Here is a 19,711-nt window from a genome sequence, read left to right as displayed (position 1 = left end):
AATTTTTGCTCTTTACTTATTTTTGGACACACAGGTGTTGAATCACAGAATGTTAGGGGTTGGAAGGGACCTCTAGACATTGAGTCCAACTGCCCTGCCAAATCAGGATCACTTAGGGCAGGACACACAGAAATGCATCCAGATGGGTCTTCAAGGTCTCCAGAGTAGAAGACTCCACAACCTCTCTGGACAGCCTGTTCCAGGGTTCCAGCACCCTCACACCAAACATGTTTCTCCTCATGTTGGGGTGGAACCTCCTGGGTTCCAGTTTGTGCCCGTTGCCCCTTGTCTTATCACTGGGCACCACTGAAAAGAGCCTGGCACCTTTGTCTTGACACCCACCCCTCAGATATTGATACACATTGATCAGATCCCTTCTCAGCCTTCTCTTCCCCAGACTAAACAGCCCCAGGGCTCTCAGTGTCTCTTCACAAGGCAGATGCTCAAGTGCCCCAATCATCCTCATAGCCTCTGCTGGACTCTCCAGCAGATCCCTGTCCTCTTGACCTGGGGAGCCCAAAACTGGACACAGTATTTCAGTTGTGGTCTCAGCAGGGCAGAGCAGAGTGGGAGGAGAGCCAGCCTGGGCTGAGATGCTTTGACTCAAATAGTCCACAGGGAAACATATTGAAGGAGAATGAGGTTTCCATGTTCGTATTTAGTTGGTGGGTGGTGGATAGTGCTTGAAGTCTTACGTTCCTCCTGCTCTCTCCTTCCTCAGTTTGACACCAGAACATGAAAAATGGGCACCTCAGAATAACTGAAGCATTATTGCCAATGTTTGTGGCAGTGTCTACTTTTCAAACTTCAGCTGAGAAAATCTTTCCTACTAATTTTTTTTTTTCCTTCCCCCCCCCCCCCCCCCCCCAATTCCTCTTGTTGTTTAGAAAATGCATTTGGGACTGAACACCAGAAACTTGAAGAGCATAATGAATCCCTTCATGAGCTGAGAAAGGAATGCACTGCTAAGAGGTAAATGAACTCTGCTTTTTCTGCAGCTGGAAAGAAAATACAGACTTCAGAGTGGGATTCCTGGTGCCAGATTCTTCCTAATGTCACCCCACAACTTGTCTTTAAGTCCTATGCTATGGTTTGCAGAGCTCTAAAGTGATAATTAACATTGGCAAGTCTAGAAGAGAAGAAAACAGATGCTTGGTTCCATCTGAGGACAGTGGTAGGACTTTCAGGTCTGTTTTAGGGTTAGTTTTGTAAGGCTCAGTTGTCATAGGGGGAACTAGAGAAGGGTAGAGGTAGATTAGACATGAGGAAGAAGCTCTTTACTTTGAGGGTGGCGGAACACTGGCACGGATTGCCCAGTGAGATTGTAGAAGCCTCATCCCTGGAGACATTCAAGGTCAAGCTTGATGAGGCTCTGAGCAACCTGCTGTAGCTGGGGATGTCTATGCTGACTGCAGGGGTGTTGGACTAGATGACCTCTAGAGGTCCCTTCCAACCCAGGGCACTTTGTGATTCCATTAAGATACTCCTGCAACGTGAGGTACAGTTCAAGTTGAGAAGGTGCCTTTGGCTGCTGCATTTGTTTGAGTGGAATTACTTAGTTTTTTAAGGGAGGGGACTTACTACTTGGGAAGATGCAGAAGAGATACAAGGGGTTGACAACTTTACTTCAAAGCTTTTGAAGACACTAATGGTTTTGGGATCTTTTTTTCCCCAAAGAGAACTGTTTTTGAAGACGAATGCCCAGCAGACTATTCGCTGCAAGCAGCTGCTGTCAGAGCTATCCTACATCTACCCTATTGACCTGGTATGTTTTTATCCACTTCTAAACCTGCTTGATGTGAAATGGTGGTCCTGTTTGTTACACTGTGAAGCAAATCTCATGTTTTATTTGGGATGAAAGCAGCTCTTTACTCACGCTGTTTTATTCCAGCTTTTTCTTGGATTCGGCCCTTAGGTTAAAAGCCTCAAGGGGAGAGGATTTATGCCAGCATCTCTCCACTAGTCTCCACTATAAAAGTAAAGTGTTTGTAGCTGTAATTTAATGAATACTTTCCATTTTTGGTCACAATAATGGATAGTAACCCTGACAGTAGGCTAGGCTGAACTTTAACAGAGTGCACATAAACAGATGTCAAAATATTGAGCTCCCAAACCTTTTATATAATTAATTGATTAAATGACTTACATTTGGGGTTCTGAGTTAGATGAAAAGAGAACTAGAACACTTTGTCAAGGTCACTCTGGGGCTCGGTGAAGAGGTTTTTCATTACAAAGGTGCACACTGCATTGGGTTAGGCCCCTTGGCTGGAGGGCCGAGCCCAGAGAGTGGTGGTGAATGGTGCCACATCCAGGTGGCAGCAGTCACTAGTGGTGTCCCCCAGGGATCAGTGCTGGGCCCCATGCTCTTTAACATCGTTATTGATGATCTGGATGAGGGCATTGAGTCCATCATCAGTCAATTTGTGGATGACACCAAGCTGGGGGCAGAAATTGATCTGCTGGAGGGTAGAGAGGCTCTGCAGAGGGACCTTGACAGGCTGGGCAGATGGGCAGAGTCCAAGGGCATGAGATTGAACACATCCAAGTGCCAGGTTCTGCACATTGGCCACAACAACCCCATGCAGAGCTACAGGCTGGGGTCAGAGTGGCTGGAGGGCAGCCAGGCAGAGAGGGACCTGGGGGTGTAGTGGTGGATGGTAGGCTGAACATGAGCCTGCAGTGTGGCCAGGCAGCCAGGAGGGCCAATGGCATCCTGGCCTGCATCAGGAAGAGTGTGGCCAGCAGGAGCAGGGAGGTCATTGTGCCCCTGTACACCACACTGGTTAGGCCGCACCTTGAGTCCTGTGTCCAGTTCTGGGCCTCTCAGTTCAGGAAGGAGGTTGACTTGCTGGAAGGTGTCCAGAGAAGGGCAACAAGGTTGGTGAAGGGCTTGGAACACAAGCCGTATGAGGAGAGGCTGAGGGAGCTGGGGTTGCTTATCCTGGAGAAGAGGAGACTCAGGGGTGACCTTACTGCTCTCTACAGCTACCTGAAGGGAGGTTGTGAACAGGCGGAAGTTGGTCTCTTCTCCCAGGCAACCAGCACCAGAACAAGAGGACACAGTCTCAAGCTGTGCCAGGGGAGGTTTAGGCTGGAGGTTAGGGGGAAGTTCTACACAGAGAGAGTGATTGCCCATTGGAATGGGCTGCCCAGGGAGGTGGTGGAGTCACCATCACTGGAGGTGTTCAGGAGGAGACTTGATGGGGTGCTTGGTTGCATGGTTCAGTTGATTAGGTGGTGTTGGATGATAGGTTGGACACGATGATCTTGAAGGTCTCTTCCAACCTGGTTTATTCTATTCTATTGTTGTCATCAGATATTGTGCAAGTTTCTGTTTGTTGGTTGTTATTGTTCCATTCTCACTTTATATTGTTGATTTTTTGTTTTTCCCCCCAACTTACAGAATGAACAAAAGGATTACTTTGTTTGTGGAGTCAAGCTTCCTAATTCTGAAGACTTTCAAGGTAGCTGGATATTCTTAATTGTAGTTTTTACAACTAACACAGCTTCTGAACTTCACAGTGTTATGTAAACCAATAGCAGTGGCTCAGGATCCAAATTTCTGCCTGGAAAGCTCTGGATTAGAAGAAGATTTATGCATTCTATATTCCTACTTCCTAGCTGGTACAAAAGAACTTACTGCTGACTCAGAGGAAAAAAATTCGCTTCTGTGACTTGATATTGAAATAGGTTACCCAGGGAGGCTTTGGACTCTTCATGCTTGGCCATGCTTAAAACCCCACTGGACACAGTCCTGAGCAACCTGCTGTAGCTGTCCCTGCTGTCAACAGTGAGCCCAGGCCTCTACACAGTTTCCAGAGGTGCCTTCCAAACGCAGTGATTCTGGAGAATATTTGTGTCTGAGCTAAAATTCCATTGTGGCTACTTTCAGCCCATAAATCTTGCAGGGGCCATGTGCACCAAACCCTGTTCAGTTGGCTGCAGCTGGTGGACTTCACCAGTTGACTGTCTTCCAAATGTAAAGCTTTAAAGCTGCCTGACAATGTGGAGTGTTTTATAAGTCAGCTTCTGCTTCAACAGTCTGCAGTGGCTGTGGAGGGACCTTCTTGTGGCCTTTGAGTACTGAAAATGGGACCTAGAAGAAAGATGAGGACAATCTATTTATCAGGGCCTGTCATGACAAGACAAGGGCTGCTGGGTTTAAACTAAAAGAGGGAGATTTAGATTATCTAATCTAATCTTAAAGATATAAGGAAGAATTTTTTCCTTCACTGAGGGTGATGAAACACTGGCCCAGGTTACCCAGAGAGATGCCTCAACCCTGGAAATAGTCCAGGTGAGGTTGGGTAGGACTATGAGCAACCTGCTCGAGTTGAAGGTGTCCCTGCTCACTCCAAGGGGAATTTGGACTGGGTGACTGTAAAGGTCCCTTCCAACCTAAAGCACTCTGTGATTCTACCATCCTGGTGCAGAAGCAACTGTCTGTATAACACTTGTGGAGGCAACTGCTCATGTTCATCTACAGATGTTTGCTGTGCATTGGAACTTCGTTAAAAACCCTTTGAGAAGTCCTTGTTCCCAGTACTTGCTCACTCAGCAGGGCATGTGCCTTCTTGGGCAGAAAGCACAACTAACTGTCTGCCTCTTAAAAGCCATCCCAAGGGAACTAAGTTCTGTTAATAACATGAGTATTGGATGCTAGAATAACAGAGGGGTGATCTTTACAGCAAAAGAATCTGTCAATGTGACAAAAATCAAGGCTATTGCTTTGTCTCCCTGGTTGCAGTAAATGTGGTGGTAGAACCCAGTTTGGTAATTCTGGGGAATCAAGCAGCCCTTTTTCAGTTTGTTGGTGGAAAATCCTCGCAAAACAATGATTCATTCTTTATCACAGTCTCTAGAAATATTGTAATATGAGAGAGAGAGTTGTTAAATATTCATCTTGGTCAAATAGGCCATTAAATTTGAGCACCAGCTTTCTGACATTTACCTTACTTCAGCCTTTTAGTAGATAATAGCCCTGAAGAAAAGGTCTTGGGGGTGCTGGTGGATGAGAAGCTCAGTGTGAGCCAGCAGTGAGCACTTGCAGCCCAGAAAGCCGACCACAGCCTCGGCTGCATCAAGAGAAGAACAGCCAGCAGGTTGAGGGAGGTGATGCTCCCCCTCTACTCCACTGTGGTGAGACCCCACCTGGAACACTCTGTCCAGTTCTGGAGCCTCTGTTCCAGGAGGGTTCTGGAGGTGCTGGAAGATATCCAGGGAAGGGCCACAAGGATGAGCAGAGGGCTGGAGCTCCTCTCCTGTGAGGACAGACTGAGGGAGTTAAGGCTGTTCAGTCTGGAGAAGAGAAGGCTCCATGGAGACCTTCTTGTGGCCTTCCAGTATCTGAAGGGGGCTACAGAAAAGCTGGGGAGGGACTTTTTAGGGTATCAGGGAGTGATCGGACTGGGGGGAATGGAGCAAAACTAGAAGTGGGTAGATTCAGATTGGCTGTTAGGAAGAAGTTCTTCTCCATGAGGGTGGTGAGACACTGGAAGAGATTGCCCAGGGAGGTGGTGGAAGCCTCATCCCTGGAGGTTTTTAAGGCCAGGCTGGATGTGGCTCCAAGCAACCTGCTCTAGTGTGAGGTGTCCCTGCCAGTGGTAGCGAGGGTTTGAACTGAATGATTCTGGAGGTCCCTTCCAACCCTACCAATGCTATGATTCTGTGATTCTATAATAGTAGAAATGTGTTAATAACTTTTAGAAGTCAAGCATCTGACATATAATTTCTTTTTTATCCTAAAAAAGCCAATTTTGTTACAAATGTTAATCACTTTGTAAAAAGTCCTATTCCAAAGAGGTATTAGCTTCTCAATCCTCACCATAGAATCTTCACACAGTGGTTTAGGTTGGAAGGGACCTCAGAGATCATCCACTCCAACCACCCTTCCGTGGGTTAGTTAGACTTAGTTGCTCAAGGCCTAATCTAGTCTGGCCTTGAACATCCTTGGGGAGGAAGCATCCACAGCCTCCCTGGGCAACCTGTTCTGAAGTCTCACCACCCTAGTACTGAAGAACTTCTTCCTCAGCTCCAGTCTAACCCTGGTCTCCCTCAGTGCCAAACCACTCCCCCTTGGCCTGTCTCTAGACACCATTATGAAAAGTCCCTCTGCAGCTTTCCTATAGGCTTCCTTCAGGAACTGGAAGGCAGCTCTAAGGTCTCCCTGGAGTCTTCTCTAGGCTGAACAACCCCAGCTCCTTCAGCCTATCCTCATAGCGGAGGTGCTCCAGCCCTTGGATTATCCTTGTGGCCCTCCCCTGAACTCACTCCAACAGTATATTGTGTGCTCTGATAGAGCTCAGTATGATTTCATAGTTGTGGTTGATCCAAAAGGTCTCTTCCAACCAAAACCAGTCTATGATTCTATCATTAGAAGCTTTGTTAGAAGGTCTTCTGTTTAGCAGATTTCATAGAATTGTTAGGGTTGGAAGGGACCTCAAGGATCATCCAGTTCCAACCTCCCTGCCATGGGCAAGGACATCTCACACTAGCTCAGGTTGCTCAGAGCCACATCCAGCCTGGCCTTAAAAACCTCCAGGGATGAGGCTTCCACCACCTCCCTGGGCAACATCTTCCAGTGTCTCACCACCCTCATGAGGAAGAACTTCTTCCTAACATCCAATGTGAACCTACCTATTTCTAATTCTTCTCCATTCCCCCCAGTCCTATCACTCCCTGGCACCCTAAAAAGTCCCTCTCCAGCTTTCTTGTAGCCCCCTTCAGATAACTGGAAGCCCACAAGAAGGTCTCCATGGAGCCTTCTCTTCTCCAGACTGAACAGCCCCAATCCCCTCAGTCTGTCCTCTTAAGAGAGGAGCTCCAGCCCTCTGCTCATCCTTGTGGCCCTTCTCTGGACACCTTCCAGCACCTCCAGATCCTTCTTGTAATAGGGGCTCCAGAACTGGACACTGCTTCAGGTGGGGTCTCACTAGGGTGGAGTAGGGGAGACTCCTTTGTGCCTCAGGCATGTTGTTTGTGTGGGTATCTTCACTTGGAAAGAAGAAATTAGAGACAACATCAAGGAAAAGCCCCTAGATGCCATTTGAATCACAAGTCCTGTGGACATTCCCAGCAGTTTAAGCTGCAAGGTTGAAACTTGAAATGTCAAAAAAGGATCTGTCAAAACAATGAGTTAACCTCAGTGCTTCCAGTTCCTGGCAGAGAACAGAGTTCATAGCCTGGGGTCAGTGTCTCTCCAGCTGATCTCACTAAGAAATTAAATTGTGGAGGAACACAGCTTTTCCCTGGCTCTGCTCACACATCTCAGCTCCATCTAGAGAAATGCAGAACATTTAAGACTTCAATGTTCTCTTGGGGAATTTCTTTCACTTTTCCCCCTTTTTTTTGCACCTTCCCCCACCAATCCAAGTGTTGAGAAGAGTAACTTGTCGATTTCAAAGTTCTTCTCCAGGCTGAACACCCCCAGCCCTCAGCCTGTCCTCACAGGGGTGGTGCTGTAGTGCTTTGATGAGCTTTGTGGACCAGCTCTGGACCTGAGGAGGTCTTTTTTCTGTTTATGATGAGACCTCACCTGGAGTACTGTGTCCACATCTGGAGCCTTCAATATGGGAAGGACATGGACCTAATGAAGCAGGTCCAGAGGAGGGCCTTGAGAGTGATCAGGGGGTTGGAGCAGCTCTGCTATGAGCTGTGGGAGCTGGGGGTGTCCAGCCTGCAGAAGAGAAGGCTCCAGGGAGTCCTAATAGCAGCCTGCCAGTACCTGAAGGGGGCTACAAGAAGGCTGGAGAGAGACTGTTTGCAGAGGCCTCCAGGGACAGGATGAGAGGCAATGTCCTCAAAGTAGAAAAGAGCAGATTTAGGTTGGATGTTAGGAACAAGTTATTTACTATGATGGTAGTGGAACACTGGCACAGGTTGCCCAGGGATGTGTTTGAGGGCCTCATCCCTGGAGATATTCAAGGTGAGGCTGGACAGGGCTCTGGGCAACCTGATCTAGTTGAGGATGTCCCTGCTGAGTGCAGAGGGGGTTGGACTGGATGACCTTTGGAGGTCCCTTCCAACCCAGACCATTCTATGATTCTGAGCTGAGGGCTCTTTAGCTTGGAGAAGAGGAACCTGAGGGATGACCTTTTTCATGTTGATAAAGATGTGCAGGGTGAGTGCCAACAGGATGGAGCCAGGCTCTGCTTGGTGATGCCCAAGGACAGCACAAGGGGCAATGGATGGAAGTTGAGGCATAGGAAGTTCCATGGAAACAGGAGGAAAATTTGTTTCCCTGTGAGGGTGACAGAAGACTGGAACAGGCTGCCCAGAGGAGCTGTGGAGCCTCCTTCTCTGAAGATACTCAAAACCCACCTGGGTGTGTTCCTGTTCGATCTGCTCTAGGTGATCCTGCTCTGGCAGTGGGGGTGGACTGGATGATCCTTCAAGGTCCCATCCAGCCCCTAAAGTTCTGTGATTGTCAAAGCTGTAAGGATGAAGTTGTGCTGGGCCCACAGTGAAATCCAGCTGCTAAAATAGTGCAATCTTTTCCTTGTCGTTGACAGCAAAAGATGATGGAAGCATTGCTGTTGCCCTGGGCTACACTGCTCACCTGGTTTCAATGATCTCCTTCTTCCTGCAAGTGCCACTCAGGTATCCCATCATCCACAAGGGCTCCCGCTCCACCATCAAGGATAACATCAACGACAAGCTGACTGAGAAGGAGCGAGAGTAAGTATGGCCTGAGCAGCGTCTGCACCCTCTTGGAACACCAATCAAACAACCAAAAAAACCCACCCTCAACAGCTTTGGATAGGCTGAGAATCATGAATCAGTCAGGTTGGAAGACATCTCAAAGATCAACAAGTCCAACCTTCTACCCAGCACCTCTCTGTGGTGGGTTGAAACTTCTCCCTCCAACATTAAATTTGCCAGACCAGCTCAGTTGGAAGGAAATGAAAGCTGTATTTACAAGCAAAACTACAGTCTACAATGGAATGCAATGAACAGGAGGGAGGTTCAGGGGAGACCTTATTGCTGTGAGGCTCTGCAGAGGGACCTCGACAGGCTGGACAGATGGGCAGAGTCCAAGGGCAGGAGACTGAACACATCCAAGTGCCAGGTTCTGCACATTGGCCACAGCAACCCCATGCAGTGCTACAGGCTGGGGTCAGAGTGGCTGGAGAGCAGCCAGGCAGAGAGGGACCTGGGGGTGCTGGTAGATGGTAGGCTGAACATGAGCCTGCAATGTGCCCAGGCAGCCAGGAGGGCCAATGGCATCCTGGCCTGCATCAGGAAGTGTGGCCAGCAGGAGCAGGGAGGTCATTCTGCCCCTGTACACTGCACTGGTTAGGCTGCACCTCGAGTCCTGTGTCCAGTTCTGGGCCCCTCAGTTTAGGAAGGATGTTTACTTGCTGGAAGGTGTCCAGAGAAGGGCAACAAAGTTGGTGAGGGTCTTGGAACACAAGCCCTAGGAGGAGGGGCTGAGGGAGATGGGGTTGCTTAGCCTGGAGAGGAGGAGACTCTACAACTACCTGCAGGGAGGCTGTAGACAGGCAGAGTTTGGTCTCTTCTCCCAGGCAAGCAGCACCAGAACAAGAGGACACAGTCTCAGGCTGTGCCAGGGGAGGTTTAGGCTGGAGGTTAGGGGGAAGTTCTACACAGAGAGAGTGATTGCCCATTGGAATGGGCTGCCCGGGGAGGTGGTGGAGTCACCATCACTGGAGGTGTTCAAAAAAGCATTGGATACATAGAATAGAATACATAGAATAAACCAGGTTGGAAGAGACCTTCAAGATCATCGTGTCCAACCCATCAACCAATCCAACACCACCTAATCAACTAACCCACGGCACCAAGCACCCCATCAAGTCTTCTCCTGAACACCTCCAATGATGGCGACTCCACCACCTCCCCAGGCAGCCCATTCCAATGGGCAATCACTCTCTCTGTGTAGAACTGTTTCCTAACATCAAACCTAAACCTTCCCTGGCGCAGCCTGAGACTGTGTCCTCTTTTTCTGGTGCTGGCTGACTGGGAGAAGAGACCAACCTCTGCCTGTCTACAACCTCCCTTCAGGTAGTTGTAGAGAGTAATAAGGTCCCTCTGGAGTCTCCTCTTCTCCAGGCTAAGCAACCCCAGCTCCCTCAGTCTCTCCTCATAGGGCTTGTGTTCCAAACCCCTCACCAACTTTGTTACTCTTCTCTGGACTCTTGGAGCCATGGCTTAGTTGTCAGGAGGTGTTAGGTAATCTCTGAGGTCTTTTCCAACCTGGTTGATTCTGTGATTCTATGATTCTGTACAAAATCTACAGTATTTACAATATTTATAGGTATTTACAGTTAATAAACAGCACAAGAAACCCCCCTGGTCAAAGACCAAGAGAAGCTACTAGCTTCTCCCTCTCTGCCTCCCCCTTACCCCCCTGTACAAAAAAATAGAAAGGGCAAGAGAAAGGAGCAGAGAAGTTAGTACCAAACCAATGCAGCCAAGGTCAAGCAGAAGCAAGTTAGTATCTCTCCCAGAGCCAAGAAGTGAGAAGAGAAGAGAGGTTGTTTTGGTACAACTAGTTTTAGTCCCTGATGTCTTCCAGTGGGGTTGTTCAGAATTATCTTTAGTTTGTTTTTGACACCCAATAGTGATTTCTTTACATTTTACTGCTTTCTGTTCAAGATCTCTGAAAAATTTTAATGGCATAGCCTAAAACCACCACAATGGCCATTAAAGTGTATCCTGACACAGCACATCTTCAGCTTCTTGAACACCTCCAGGGGGTTTGACTCCATCACCTCTCTGGGCAGACTCTTGCAGTGCCTGACCACTCTTGCAGCCTGACAGCCAACCTAGACCTCCCCTGGTGCAGTTTCAGGCCATTTCCTCCTGTCCTGTCATTAATTACTTGGGAGAAGGGGCCAACACCAGCATCAATCCAACCTCCTTTCAGCTGGCTGTGGATAGCAATAAGGTCTCCTCTCAGCCTTCTCTTCAGGCTAAACAATCCCAGCTCCCTCAGCCTGAGGTGACACTGAGTTTGAACTTGTTTCTGCTTTCACTAGCTGTGGGACAAGCTACTGAAGGTGGTTACAAGAGGAGTTTCTCATCTTGTAATTGTGTTTATGGATGGAGTAGTTCAGTTTTGTCATTCTAAGTCTATCAATTACTGATTTAGGTCTGTTTGTTATTGATTTGGCTTCTAGTAATGCTAGGGGGAAAAAACAACAACTTTATATAGGTAAGTTATGGCTGCTGATTGGAGGCTGCTGGCCTTTCATGTTTTGCTGCTGGCTGTGGGACTAAAAAGCAGGTAGCAACTGTAGCTTTGCTGGGGATTTACTGCCAGTACTGGAGTTGTACTTGATAAATATGAGAAAATAAACAGCTTCCTTTAGTGCAGAGGGTTTAAATCTAGTGGGGAAAAAAAGCCCTGTCAGCTGTTAGGTGCTGGAACTCAACCTAATACAGAATTACACAATGTTTTGGGTTGGAAGGGACCTCTAAAGGTCATCTAGTCAAACTGCTTTGCAGTGAGCAGGGACATCTTCAACTACAGCAGATTGCTCAGAGCTCCAACCAACCTGACCTGGAATGTTTCCAGGGATAGGACATCTCCCACCCCTCTGGGCAATCTGGGCCAGTGTTTCACCACTCTGAGTAAAACACTTCATCCTTCTTTCTAGTCTGAATCTCCCTCTCTTAGTTTCAAACCATCACCCCCTGTCCTGGCACAATGGGCCCTGATAAAAAGTTTGTCTCCAGCTTCTTTATAGGCTCCCTTTAAGTACTGAAAGGCCACCAGAAGGTCTCCCTGGAGCCTTCTCTCCTGTGGGCTGAGCAGCTCCAACTGTCTCAGCCTGGCCTCACAGCAGGGGGCTTCTAGCCTTCCCATCATTGTTATGGCCTCCTCTGGCCCTGCTCCAGCAGATCTCTGTCTGTGCTGAGGACTCCAGAGCTGCCCCAGCACTGCAGGTGGGGTCTCAGCAGAGCACAGCAGAGGGGCAGAATCCCCTCCCTGCCCCTGCTGCCCACACTGCTGGGGATCAGCCCAGGACAGGACTGGCTCTGGGCTGGCAGCGCTTGGTGCTGGCTCAGTGCTGGCTCAACTCCAGCTTTTCACCCCCCACCAGCACCCCCAAATCCCTCTCCACAGGGCTGCTCTCCAGCCCTTCATCCCCTAGCCTGTGTGTATACTGAGAACTGTCCTGAATATTCAGTGATGAGTTTTTCACTTGTCCTGTAGTTGTTGCATTGCCGCTTGTGCCTCCACTGTTATTGTTGTGCTGCTAGGAAACTACATTGCTGTCCTCAAATTCACTCCCTGAATGTCTTCTCCTGCCTTTTGGCTCTCTGCCTGTTTTCCCACTGTCTTTGCACCTGTGTGCTCTAAGAGGAAAATAGTGGCAATTAATGGTTAAGCTTCACTTTGTAGCCTGCAACCACAGAGCTCCAAGGAATGCAGTGCTGCCCAGCTGTGGAAGTCCAGCTGCTCTGCTCCACTCCCTTGCATGTATGGGCGGCTGCAGGGTCCAGTTTGCAGCACCAGGAATATTCTTTTTCCATGTGCAGGCTTTGAAAAAGGAGCACATGAAATGGTTGAGGGGGAAAAAAGGTTGATCTTGCAAGCAGCTGTGTCTGTTGTGACACAATGGCTGTATAGATGGAAGTCTGTAATCAGAGTATTGTAATATTTTAACTCTAATGCCTGATCATCCAGATGAAGATGGAGGAGTCTCATTGTGCATGGGATCAGGATCACAGACTCACACAATGGTAGGGACTGCAAGAGACCTCTGGAGATCTAGTAAAATAGATTCACAGATTGCATTGGGTTGGAAGAGACCTTCAAAGACCATCTTGTCCAACCCTCCTGTAGTCATCAGGGACACCTACAACTAGATCAGGCTGCCTGGTCCAGGGTTGTGTCACCCTCAAAGTAAAGAAGCTTTTCCATCTCTTGCTTGGAATTGTCTGATTTCTGTTTGAAGCTTAGTGATGGGACATCATCCACAGGGACCTGGGCAGACTAGAGAGGTGAAGCCCAGGTGAACCTCATGAGGTTCAAGAAGAGCAAGTACAGGGTTCTGCACCTGGGCCATAACAATCCTCACTATCAATACAGGCTGGAGGAGGAGGTGATAGAAAGCAGCCCTGAGGAAAAGGACTTGGGGGTGCTAGGGGTGTGAGCTTGCAGCACAGAAGGCCAAGGGCAGCCTGGGCTGCATCCAAAGCAGTGTTGGCAGCAGAGCCAGAGAGGTGATTCTGCCACTTTGCTCTGCTCTGGGGAGACCTCAGCTGGAGTGCTGTGTGCAGGTCTGGAGCCCTCAGTATAGGAGGGACATTGGAGGGAACTGATGGAGGGGGTCCAGAGGAAGGCCATGAAAATGATCTGGATGTTGGAGCACCTCTGCTACAAGGACAGGCTGAGGGAGCTGGGGGTGTTCAGCCTGGAGAAGAGGAGACTGTGGGGAGACCTAATAACAGCCTTCCAGTACCTTAAGGGGGCCTATAAGAAGGGTGGAGAGAGATTGTTTACAAAGGCCTGCAGGGACAGGACAAGAGGCAAAAGCTTCAAACGAGAGCAAAGCAGATTTAGATTGGATGTTAGGAACAAGTTCTTTACTGTGATGGTAGTGGAACACTGAAACAGGTTGCCCAGGGAGGTGGTTGGGGCCCCTTCCCTGGAGATATTGAAGGTGAGGCTGGACAGGGCTCTGGGCAACCTGAGCTATTTGGGGATGTCCCTGCTGAGTGCAGGGAGGTCAAACTGGATGACCTTTGGAGGTCCCTTCCAGCCTGGACCATTCTATGATTTGTGACAAGGCAGGAGAGGTATTTACCATAAGAGTTAAACTCACTGAGGGCTTCCTGCTTTGACACAGTAAAAAAGGACTGTGGAGTAATATCTTGCAAATTAATTTTGATACCCTTTTAATGACTTGTCCAAACACTTCCTGGACAGCTGAGTAGAACGTTAATCTGGTTTGCTTCAGTTGAGTTCTTCAAACATATGCTCCTACCCTTTCCTGCACATCACTTTCAGGAGGGTAGCAAACTGGAACATTTCTATCTGGAAAACAAATTTCTGCAGAGTAGAGCTGCCTCTGTGTGTGGGTGGAGAGAGATTAAAGCAATTTCCTGTTGTCTGAGACGTATTGGAAGGTTTAGTCCTTCAGGCTGTAGCCTTCCAAAGCCTTATAACTTAATACTTTATTTCTCAACAGATTTCTGAAATGGAGAAAGTTGAGCAAATTAAATGAATCCCTGTTGGGTCATTTACCTGTGTTCTGCAGGATTGTTTCAGGATTACCTCCTGCCTGAGATCTTCTTGTCCCAGCTATTGGAGAGTCAATCCTACCAACTCTCAAAGGACTTTGGTTGCTATTGAAAACCTCAAATGTCTTAACTTGGCAGTTTGCTTTCTGTATTAATAGCTCAGGTTTCTCACCTGCTCCTAACTTAACACAGCAGTTAACAGCCATTACTAAATCACATTTATTTCAGTCACCTGTCTTTAGCAGCTTTTCAAAGCCTTAGAATGGTTTGGCCTGGAAGGAACCTCCAAAGGTCATCTATTCCAGCCCCCTCCTGCAATCATCAGGGACATCCTCAACTAGATCAGGTTGCTCAGAGCCCTGTCCAGCTTCACCCTGAATATCTCCAGAGGTGGGGCCTCAACTACCTCCCTGGGCAACCTGTTTCAGTGTTCCACCACTGTCATGGGTGCAGAACTTGTTCCTAACCTCCAGTCTAAATCTGCTCTTTTCTAATGCCAAACCACTGCCCCTCATCCTATCACTGCAGGCCATTGCAAAAATTCCCTCTCCAGCCTTCTTGTATCCCCCTTCAGGATCTGGAGTCCAGCAGAACCTGTTGAGTAACTATGGTGAGGTTTTCCCAATGCTTAGTCTTCAGCATCATGATTATTGGAGGATTAAACATTTCACTTGGCTTTGTACTTTTGCTTTTATGGCCTGCAGTGCTGCTCTGAGATACATAATAAGAGCTTCTAAAAATGATGCTTTGGGGAAATAGCTGATGTTTGCCCTTGAGAGCAATTTCCTAACTGCACATGTTGACATCATGGACAGTGGCATTGAGTGCACCCTCCGCAGGTTTGCTGACAGCACCAAGCTGTGTGGTGCAGCAGAAACACTGGAGGGAAGGGAGGCCATCCAGAGGGACCTTGACAGGCTGGAGAGGTGAGGCCATGACAACCTCATAACCAAATGCAAGGTCCTGCATCTCGGTTGGGGCAATCCCAAGTACCAATATGGGCTGGGCAGGGACTGGCTTGAGAGCAGCCCTGAAGAGAAGGACTTGGGGGTGCTGCTGGATGAGAAGCTCAACAGGAGCCAGCAGTGAGCACTTGCAGCCCAGAAAGCCAAGCAGAGCCTGGGCTGCAGCAAGAGAAGCATAGCCAGCAGGGGGAGGAAGGTGATTCTCCCCCTCTACTCCACTGTGGTGAGATCCCATCTGGAGTATTGCATCCATTTCTGGAGCATCTATTACAGGAAGGATCTGAAGGTGCTGGAAGGTGTCCAGAGAAGGGCCATAAGGATGAGCAGAGGGCTGGAGCTGCTCTCCTATGAGGACAGACTGAGTTGGGGCTGATGAGTCTGGAGAAGAGAAGGCTCCCAGGAGACCTTCTTCTGGACTTCCAGTATCTGAAAGGGGCTACAGGAAAGCTGGGGAGGGACTTTTTAGGGTGTCAGGGAGTGATAGGACTGGGGGAGAAATGGAACAAAACTAGAAATGGGTAGATTGAGATTAGATGTTAGGAAGTTCTTCTATATGAGGGTGGTGAGACACTGGAAGAGGTTGCCCAGGGAGGTGGTGGAAGCCTCATCCCTGGAGGTTTTTAAGGCCAAGCTGGATGTGGCTCTGAGCAACCTGCTCTAGTGTGAGGTGTCCCTGCCCATGGCAGGGGGGTTGGAACTGGATGATCCTTGAGGTCCCTCCTAAACCTAACAATTCTGTGATTCTATGTTTAGGTTTAATGTTACACTCTATACATGAGTTGCTTCACTTTCAAGCTTCTTTAGCAGCTTTCCATAAAGCCTTTCTAATAAGCTGGTTAAGTATTTTTGTTGTTAGCTTTCAGGTTGTCAGTCACATTTGGGAAACATTTGATCCACTTCAAATTTGTTCAGTTGGATGAGCCAGGTTGCTTCTCTCAGGGTTCTTGTAGAACTGTGACATCTTTTTACTTTGCTGGAGTTACTGTTAATAGTGGAACTGAAGAGTATAAAAAAGGAGGAGGAGCCTGTAGTGAGAACTTAGCACTGGTCTGGTCACGTTAATGCAGATACAAGTGAGGTCTACAATACCAGGCAGTAACACATGGTGAGGTTTGTAATTGTAGAGGTAGTAGTATTTATATCAAGTTAATAACTCCTCCCTTCTATTACAGCTATCATGGTTTGGTTTGGAAGGGACCTTTAAAAGTCACCTAGTTTACAAAGATGTTTCCAAAGGCCTGCAGGGGCAGGACAAGGGGCAATGGCTTCAAACTAAAGAAGAGCAGATTTAGATTGGATGTGAGGAACAAGTTCTGCACCATGAGGGTGGTGGAACACTGGAACAGGTTGTCCAGGGAGCTGGGGCCCCTTCCCTGGAGATATTCAAGGTGAGGGTGGACAGGGCCCTGGGCAACCTGATCTAGTTGAGGATGTCCTTGTTTACTGTGAGGAGGTTGGACTGGATTACCTTTGGAGGTCACTTCCAACCCAAACCATTCTATGACTGTACATAATGCAACCACCCTGCAGTGAGCAGGGATATCTTCATCTAGAGCAGGTTGCTCAGAACCCCATCCATCCTGTCCAGGGATGGGGCATCTGCCATCTCTGGGCAACCTGGATCAGTGTCTCTCCAGTGTAAAAGAATTATTCCTTAATCCCAGTCTAAATCTCCCTACTGTCAGTTTGAAACCATCACAACAGGGCCTGCTCAAAAGTCTGTCCCCAGCTTTCCTGTAGCCCCTGCTTAATGTACTGAAGGGCAACCAGAAAGTCTCCCTGGAACCTTCTCTTCTCCAGGCTGACCAATCCTGGCCTCGCAGGAGAGGGCTTCCAGCCCTCTCATCAGTGTTGTAGTCTTCCATGGTCCTGCTCCAGCAGGTCTATGCCTGTGCTGTGCCGGGGACTCTAGAGCTGCCCCCAGCATTGCAGGGGTGGTCTCAGCAAGGCAGATGCCCTTCTTCCAACTGCTGTCCATGCTGCTGTGGATGCATCCCAGGATCTGGTTGCCTTTCTGGGCTGTGAGTGTATATTATCAGCCTCCCTAAGTCCTTCACCATGGGGCTACTCTCCAGCCCTTCATCCCCCAGCTTGGATGGATACCAGAGGTTGCCCTGACCCAGGTTCAAAACTTTGCACTTGGCCTTGTTGAACCTCATGAGGTTTGCACAGGTCCACTTCTCAAGCTTGTCCAGATCAGTTTGATTTCATAATATCTTTTGTGTATTACTAAAAGGCTTTTAAGTTGCCTCCCATAAATCTCCCTTTATGGCTTTCAGAGCCACCAAGGTAAGGCAAGAATACAAAGTTCATTGAACATCTCATCAATGAACTTCTTTAGTCATTCCTTTCAACATCTCCAGTGTGCACTGAAGATGTAGAAATAGCAGCGTTCCTCCACAGCTCTGGAGTCTGAAGGGTTTCAAAGCAAATGATGGAGATACACCTCCCAAATTGAAGCTACTTAAGGAGCATTTTCCTCCTTTCACTGACAAGCAAACCCATTTCCTGAGTAAAGCACCTAAATTCTTTGGCACTGTTCTCGTGGAACTGAAACCTAACACTTCATCACAGTCTCATAAACTCAGGAAGAATGCTGAGATGTACCAATTCCTGAGATGTTCTGACACTGTCTGTCAAGCCCTGCATGTAATGCCTCTGGTGGGCTGCTGCCAGATGTTTGACTGAAGAGGAGCTTCCAGTTTGGAGCAAAATAAGGAGTCTTGTAGCTAGAGGGAAACACACTTTGTGCAATTACCTGTGTTGGTGTTTCTGGTTTTGCTCTAGTGTATTTTTATTCAATATATATTCTTTATTTCAATTCAGTCCTCTTCTTTCCCCATGAGGGTGGTGAGACACTGGAAGAGGTTGCCCAGGGAGGTGGTGGAAGCCTCATGCCTGGAGGTTTTGAAGGCCAGGCTGGATGTGGCTCTGAGCAACCTGCTGTAGTGTGAGGTGTCCCTGCCCATGGCAGGGGGGTTGGAACTAGATGATCCTTGAGGTCCCTTCCAACCCTACCAATTCTGTGATTCTATGATATAATCTAAACATGGAATACCAGGTTGGGAGGAACCTGCATCATCTCACAAAGCCTTTTGCTGGCTGGGTCTTTAGAAACCATATCAGACTCCTTGTTAGTTTTAAACCAAGTAAAGTGCACTTGTGCCATCTCTTTGGGAGTCTTTTGGCGTGGCTATATACTCAAAGCTGGGCTTGGTTGCTGCTTTTTAGAACTGAAGCTTCACATGACACTTCCACAACCTGCCAGTTCAATATTTCAGAATACAATCTCCTCCAAATCACATTAACCAGCTTGGAAACAGAGAATCATGGTTTGAGTTTGAAGGGACCTTTAAAGGTCATCTAGTCCAACCCCGCTGCAGTCAGCAGAGACATCTTTGACTAGAACAGGTTGCTCAGTGTCTCTTCCAACCTGGCCTGAAAGCAGATCATAGGATCACAGAATCAGAATGCTTGGGGTTGGAAGGAACTTATAAAGACCAAGCACCCTTTAACCACTTTCAACCACATATTCAGTTACATCAGGTTGCTGAGAGCCCCAAACAAACTGACCTGGAATGTTTCCAGGGATGGGACATCTACTGCCTCTCTGGGCATCCTGGGTCAGTGTTTCACTATCCTCAGTGTAGAAAATGTCTTCCTTCTCTCTAGTCTGAGTCTCTCTTCTTTAAAACCATCACCCTTTGTCCTGTCACAACAAGCCCCATTCTTTTTTTAGGCCCCTTTTAAGTAATAAAAGGCCACAATAAGGTCTCCCTGGCAGCTTCTCCAGGCTGAACCTCAATCCAGCCTAAATCTCTCCTGGTGCAGCCTGCGGCTGTTTCCTCTTCTCCTATCAAATGCTACCTGGGAGAAGAGACTGAGCCTCACTTTGCTCCAGTCTCCTTTCAGAGAGCTGTAGAGAGTGAGGTCTCCCCCCAGCCTCCTTTTTCCAGACTAAAGAATTCCAGTTCCCTCAGCTGTTCCTGGCTATCCCGGTTCTCCATACCCTTCACCAGCTTTGCTGCCCTTCTCTGGACCTGCTCCAGCACCTCGGTGTTGTCCTTGGAGTGAAACTGAAACTCAGTACTCAAACTGAGACCTCACCAGTTCTGAATACAGGTCCACCGTCACTTCTCTACTCCTGCTGGCCACACTATTGCTAATCCAGGCCAGGATGTTGTCTTCTTGTCCACCTGTGCACACTGCTGGCTCACTTTCACCCAGCTGTCAGCCAGCACCCCCCCATCCTTTTCTGCTGGGCAGCTTCCCAGCCACTCATAGAATCATGGAATCAACCAGGTTGGAAGAGACCTCCAAGATCATTCAGTCCAACCTATCACCCAGCCCTATCCAATCAACTAGACCATGGCACTAAGTGCCTCATCCAGGCTTTTCCTGAAGATCTCCAAGGAGGGCAACTCCACCACCTCCCTGGGCAGCCCATTCCAATGGCAAATCACTCTCACTGTGAGGAACTTCTTTCTAGCACCCAGCCTGAACCTCTCCTGACACAGCTTGAGACTGTGTCC

General features: G+C 48.3%; 1 protein-coding gene across 1 annotated transcript in view; it reads left to right on the top strand.

Annotated features, from left to right (window-relative positions):
- UVRAG (UV radiation resistance associated) overlaps positions 1-19,711 on the top strand; it is a 176,622-nt gene that overhangs the window by 84,358 nt on the left and 72,553 nt on the right. Inside the window, exons 9-12 of the mRNA XM_009902903.2 lie at positions 888-972; positions 1,678-1,765; positions 3,404-3,464; positions 8,511-8,676. Of these exons, the coding sequence (XP_009901205.2) occupies positions 888-972; positions 1,678-1,765; positions 3,404-3,464; positions 8,511-8,676 (400 nt within the window). The remainder of the gene's footprint in view (positions 1-887; positions 973-1,677; positions 1,766-3,403; positions 3,465-8,510; positions 8,677-19,711) is intronic.

The sequence above is a fragment of the Dryobates pubescens genome, chromosome 10 (assembly GCF_014839835.1).
Source record: "Dryobates pubescens isolate bDryPub1 chromosome 10, bDryPub1.pri, whole genome shotgun sequence".
In the NCBI taxonomy this organism is placed as follows: Eukaryota; Metazoa; Chordata; class Aves; order Piciformes; family Picidae; genus Dryobates; species Dryobates pubescens.
The sequence above is the reverse complement of the archived record's forward strand: the minus strand, read 5'-3'. Positions and strand labels throughout refer to the sequence as shown.